The following is a 5,852-nucleotide window of genomic DNA, read 5'->3' as shown; positions in this document are numbered from 1 at the left end:
GCCCAGCTTCGTCTGTCGGGCTTAATATCCAGGACGAGGCCTGCCTAAAAGAACTGGGCGGGCTGCTGGGCCGTCAACAGGTCTAGACGAGCCGAAATCGACGTCCTGATTGGAACTGTCGTTGGGCTTAATATCCAGGCTCAGGCCCGCCCAAAAGGACTGGATGGGCCTCCAGGCCGTGAACACAAGATAAAGGCGACTCCACGGCCTGAACGGCCATCAGATCAACGAGTTCCCCATCACACTCAATCCGAGCCGTCCGTGGACGCAAGCTCCTTCATTTAAGCCCTCCGTCTCTCGAAACTCGGGTTTTTCTTGACGTTCGGCGACCGCAGCTAGGGTTTTCCAAGGTTCGATCCGCTTGCCTTCCCTTTCTTTCCTCTTATTAAACTCTCCTCGTCCTGGATCACCTATTAACGAAGGCTTTTTTGTTCCTTTTTCAGATCTGGGTCTTTCTTCTCGCTGCTGATTTAGGTACTCTTCTTCTTCTTCTTCTCCTCCTCCATTTTCCGAGATTTTGCGGCTTTTCTTCCCTCTTTTACCTGATTCTAATTGAGTAGATAATCTTCTTCAACATTGTTTATTTCTTCCTGTGTAGTAATTTTTATTGTATATGACGGGAGTCTTGGGTTTTTTCCCATCTTTAATCTCGTCTGGAATTGAATTAACTGGTCTATTTGGCCGTTTGAGAAGGTTGAAGGAGTTACTTGACTAGAAAGCGTATTCTTGGATTGTTTGATTCAATTATGGTGTTTAACCTGATAAACGAGCATAGAGTAATTCTAATTTGTCCCTGTAAATATCTCTTATGATATGCAGTATTCTCAATTCTTTATTTCTCTTTTATTTCTCGGTTTAGGTGGGTGTGGATGGTTACGAGAAAGGCTAACGTTTTCAAATATAACTTTTGAATACGAAAAGAATGACGTTATCCAAAAATAAAAGAATTCACGGCAATGGGATATTTATGAAAATGATATGATATATTGTTGTAGATCACCGGAGCATCTAACTTGGAATTCAAGAAAATTGTAATTTTCTTTAAAATAGGGTTCAATAGAAGAGGGATTTGGTGCCATAAGTTGTTCCTTGTCATAAAAACATTTAATGAAACAAATTGAATACCAGTGTTTAGGATGCTGCAATGAGATCTGTGAGTCCGGAAAGTTCACTTGTTCCGTCTTTGATCTTGTGTTCCTGATCCATCCTTTCTGGGCTAAGCTTTAGCTGGTGAGGTGAATCTTCCTTTCACTTCAAGGAGCTGCATGGTATTAATCCATATTCAATCCTTGGGAACAATGTTTTGGCCAAGGCTCCCAATCTGGCACAGTTTCAGATCTTGAGTTCTGGATCAGCCGCTGTGTGCTTTCTCACTTGTATTTTAGTTTTGGCCAAAACTCCCAAATTGATACAGATTCATATTGGTTTGGATGAACCAGGGGGTCTGAGAGTTCTGGCTGAAACAGCAAAAAAATGTTCTTTAGCCTAATTGTTCTGGCGGAAACAGCAAACATGGTCTCTAGCCTAAGTGGTGATGTTGATGCCTGAAGTAGAATCTACACACACTTATGTTTAATGTTCTTCTTCTTCAAAAAAAAAACTATGCATGAATCATGATAATCATTATCATCATCTTCTTCTTTGTCCTTTAAATAGTATGCATGAATCATTTGCTCCTTGGGCTAGAGTTTTATGGCAGTTATTTGGAGTATGTGGATATATTTTCTTCCTGTTTCTTTGGGCGTCAAGTGTAGCTTTATATATGAACAAACTTGCAACAGATTCTTGATTTATTGTTTGATCTTTCTCTTAAAGGTTGCAACCACTTGGTGGTGGTCGTTGCAGTTAAAACAGAGTTCTAACATTGCATTGCACTTTCTGAACATATAAACAGATTTTACACTTTTTTTATTTTATTTTTTTGTTCAGTCCCATGCCCTATTATAATAATGTATGAGGTGTCTTTTAATCCTTTTAATTTTAAAACTCTTTCTGTATCTTCAAATTTACTTATTATGGAAGCTTTGTTCTTTATTTTCTTGTGGCTTGTAGATTTTGGTATGTATATTATCTTTTCTTTTTGTATGTTGCTGTACCTATGGCTTCAATTGGATCACCAGGCTTTCATGTCTTATTTCACTAGGTTGACTTCCTTCGATCTGACCTATCAAGTACGTTGGATATATATAGTTCTTCGACCACTCTACAATATATAATATGATGACCATGTACTTTAGCTTTGTGATCACTAAGAACCATTTTTCACATTTATGCTGCTGTTACTTGCATTGACATAAATATTATATATGTACTATTGTTAGTAATCAAATTGCTATCAGCTTTTCTATGACATAATAGATAATTGCAGGGCATGACAAATGAAATTTGTTAAAGTGGTCACTGTGTTGATAAATGATATTGATTAACTTCATCTGTACTTATGGTTTTCTTGAGCAGAAGAACTATTTTCTTAATGCATCTTTTAACTTACATAGATTGTTTCAGAACATCTTTTCAAGTTTGGTTAGTTTCTTGCTAATTTAACATGCTGATGTACATAGGAGTCGCAGCAGCAAAATGTATACAGCGAGGAAGAAAATCCAGAAGGAAAAGGATGTTGAACCTACTGAATTTGAGGAGACAGTCGCCCAGGTCAGTTTTGTAAATGTAATGTATAGCCTCTATAAGACATTTAATGATTTTGATAAATTTTGGTTTTGTCATCTTTGCAGGCCCTTTTTGACTTGGAGAACACCAATCAGGAGCTTAAAAGTGACTTGAAGGATCTTTACATTAACTCAGCTATGTAAGGAAATTATTTCTTGAATCCATGTAATCTGCGTTTCGTCACTTTGAGCATTGATGATTTTCTCTACAATTTATGTTTCAATAGTCAAATTGATGTTGCGGGGAACCGGAAGGCTGTTGTTATCCATGTTCCTTACAGACTCCGGAAGGCTTTCCGGAAAATTCATGTGAGGCTTATCCGGGAACTGGAGAAGAAATTCAGTGGCAAGGTCAGAATTTATGATTTTTAGACTGCTTTATTCTTTTCTTGATTTTGGAAGCTGAAAATTAGTTATAGATGTCGTTTGTAGATATACTTCATCTTTGTACGGTTAAACAATGGGTGACATGTTTTTACTTATTGTTTTGTAGGATGTAATATTGATTGCTACTAGAAGGATAGTGAGGCCACCAAAAAAGGGTTCTGCAGTAGTTCGGCCCCGAAGCCGCACACTGACACATGTGCATGAAGCAATGTTGGAGGACATTGTTTATCCAGCAGAGATTGTTGGGAAACGTATTCGATATCGTCTTGATGGGTCTAAGATCATCAAGGTATGGAGGCATTCCTTGCACATTTATGTGAATGAAAGAAATATTTAAGCAACACTGGTTCTGCTTTCTCTGCATAGTTCATGCTTCAAGCCAATTCATTTTAGATATTGATTTTATTATGCTTCGCACAATGGTTGCTTTCACTTTCAGTGAATTGCTTGTAGATGATTTCATTCGCTAGGATTTACTATTTGTGTTTCTGATGTTTTAATTTATTGGATTTTAGTAAATATAACCTTAAAATGCTATTTTTAACCTGGTGAGGGGACAAGGCACAAGCAAATCATACGGATTAGATTATTTGGTGGCATTGAAGCAAAACTGTGTCAAAGCATGAACCATTATACTTGTCGTTGATTGCTGATGCTGTAGCTTAAAGTGCTGTTTTTTACCTGCTAAGGCAATGCGGCACCTTTAAATAAACCAACTAATTTGGTTTTTCAGTGTCATTGTGGCAATATCTCATAGGTAGTAACTTTAACCTTTTCCTTTTTTGGTCATTAGGTAGTTGAGTGGATTAATGGTTATGTGGCTGTGGGTGGAGCCATCTTTTGAATATTGATGATAAATAGATTATGATAATGGGTGTGGCTATGGGTGTTGTTAATTTTCTACGAAAACTATTAGCAAAATGTATGCCTTATATTTGATTTTTGAAAAAATAATGGGAGCATGAGTTCTCTGTACCTGCTGTCTTTATTCTTTTGTCTGGATACTTCTCTAAATTGCTTTTAGTTTCCCACCTCTCTTTTTTCTTTTCCCCCACTGCATCAACTGCACCTTCTCTTTTGCTTGTGTGAGACTCCTTATTCTGCCTCATTGAATATCTTGTACCATGGCAGATCTTCTTAGACCCAAAAGAGAGGAACAACACTGAGTATAAGTTGGAGAGCTTTGCTGGAGTATACCGCAAACTTACAGGAAAAAATGTGGTGTTCGAGTACCCCGTTACTGAGGCATGAAGACATGTTGAGTAAAGCTTTTCTTAGACTTCTTGCTTTTTGTCAAATTTGCAACAATTTGTGTTTTAATTTTGATACCGTTGCCCAAGGACAATTTTATTGAGATAAGAGGGTATGTTTGGTGGAGATGACTATGGGGACTTTCTATGTTACAAGTAGTTATTTGTTTCTAACTGTTTTGAGTTAAATTGGATAGTGAAAGCTTGATCGAAACATTAGCTCTGATGGTTGATGTTATTAGCAGCTCAGTTATGCTTAATTGCTTTGCTGCAATTTCTTCCTCTAGCATTTTCTGTCTGCGATCTTTGAGGGAATAATATGTAGGCAGCTAGTGCGTGACATCACATCTCTGCAGTGTTATTATATCTGGTTCAACTAAGCTAGGTTGCCCTTCATTTTTTTATGACCTCGCTGCTTTGGGTTTTGCTATGGGCTACTTGTGCATGTCACCTCTTGTTTTGACCACTGATTCCTGTAAAATGCCATTATTGATACTTCCATTAGATCAATGCAACTGCAGAACATTTTTCTATCAAATCTTTTGCTGCTTTCCCCCAGTGTAAAAGCCTTTGGATTATTAGCTTATGACAATCAATACTGTGGAGGTTTGGGAATGCCGAAAAATTGATCTGAAGCACCTTTTGCTCCTTGACTTGCTAATGCCACCCTTCAAGAAGAGAAGAAAGGGCAACATTTATTGTTTGCATTTTTTAACTCAGGAAGGTCTCCAATTAGTATGGACTAGATAGTAGGTGATACATGATAACTTATTTGTTGCGAGGTTCTATTCTAATGTTCAATCTCGATTTGTGTGTAGGACTTCATTTTTAATCCACTAGTGTTTGGTATGATATATTCTGGTTTATAGTTTTGATCATGTGACATATGTAAAGGAACTTCTGATTGATGACTTTGATCATGGTTAAAATTAAGAAACAGAGGGTGAAATTGGAATACAAATGGGACCCTAGAGCAGTTGGCGTGAGTGTTTCTTTTATTTGCTAAGGTCGTACAAGTTTTGGTGGTTATTAGAGGATGAGATAGGATTTTTGACCTTGGTCTTTTGATATTAGATTAAGATGGTGAGTCTCGATGCAATATTTAGGTTGTTCTATTGTGCCTTGGAGGTTCATGGATTCAAAATATAGGAATAGTCTGCCCTCTCCAGACTTTCACGGTGGTGGGAGATTTGATCCCCAACTTGTTTTTTTTTTAATAAGAATCTTTTGATATTAGAATTTTTTAAAAGCCAAAGATATTTTAGGTCTTAAACTACACGTCTTGCGAAACAAATATTAAAGCAAAGTTGCAGGGCCAAACATGGGGTCTGCTGAATAGGTGCAGGAGATGTCTTAGGAATTGAACTACTAAAGAAATTAGTTTTATGAAAAATAATATATTTTTTCTTTTTCTTACATAAATTAAGTGCTAATGCATATTTTGCAGTAAAAAATTGTTAAAGATTTTTTGTTATATTCAATCTAAATAAGCTATTAGCAAGTCATATGTTTTTTTATTATTATGCATAAAATTATAGAATTCTCAGTT

At 36.8% G+C, this 5,852-nt stretch overlaps 1 protein-coding gene across 1 annotated transcript; it reads left to right on the top strand.

Annotated features, from left to right (window-relative positions):
* The first annotated feature begins 223 nt into the window (after positions 1-223).
* LOC103709967 (small ribosomal subunit protein eS7-like) lies at positions 224-4,517 on the top strand. Its single transcript, XM_008795519.5, has 7 exons — positions 224-350; positions 444-474; positions 2,562-2,652; positions 2,733-2,806; positions 2,894-3,017; positions 3,160-3,342; positions 4,185-4,517. The coding sequence occupies exons 3-7, from the start codon at positions 2,578-2,580 to the stop codon at positions 4,302-4,304; spliced, it is 576 nt and encodes a 191-aa protein (XP_008793741.3). The 5' UTR covers positions 224-350; positions 444-474; positions 2,562-2,577; the 3' UTR covers positions 4,305-4,517.
* Positions 4,518-5,852: the final 1,335 nt, after the last annotated feature.

The sequence above is a fragment of the Phoenix dactylifera genome, chromosome 1 (assembly GCF_051530095.1).
Source record: "Phoenix dactylifera cultivar Ajwa chromosome 1, Ajwa_hap1_PhDact_Kaust_v1.1, whole genome shotgun sequence".
NCBI lineage: Eukaryota > Viridiplantae > Streptophyta > Magnoliopsida > Arecales > Arecaceae > Phoenix > Phoenix dactylifera.
This window is presented reverse-complemented; position numbering and strand designations above follow the sequence as displayed.

What these genes read in the sequence shown, in the direction of transcription:
- LOC103709967 (XM_008795519.5), top strand. Translation starts at nt 2,578, where the DNA reads ATGTATACAGCGAGGAAGAAAATCCAGAAGGAAAAGGATGTTGAACCT. An exon ending in CTTTACATTAACTCAGCTAT is followed by an intron (nt 2,807 to 2,893) that starts GTAAGGAAATTA and finishes ATGTTTCAATAG; the next exon opens with TCAAATTGATGTTGCGGGGA. An exon ending in AGAAGAAATTCAGTGGCAAG is followed by an intron (nt 3,018 to 3,159) that starts GTCAGAATTTAT and finishes ATTGTTTTGTAG; the next exon opens with GATGTAATATTGATTGCTAC.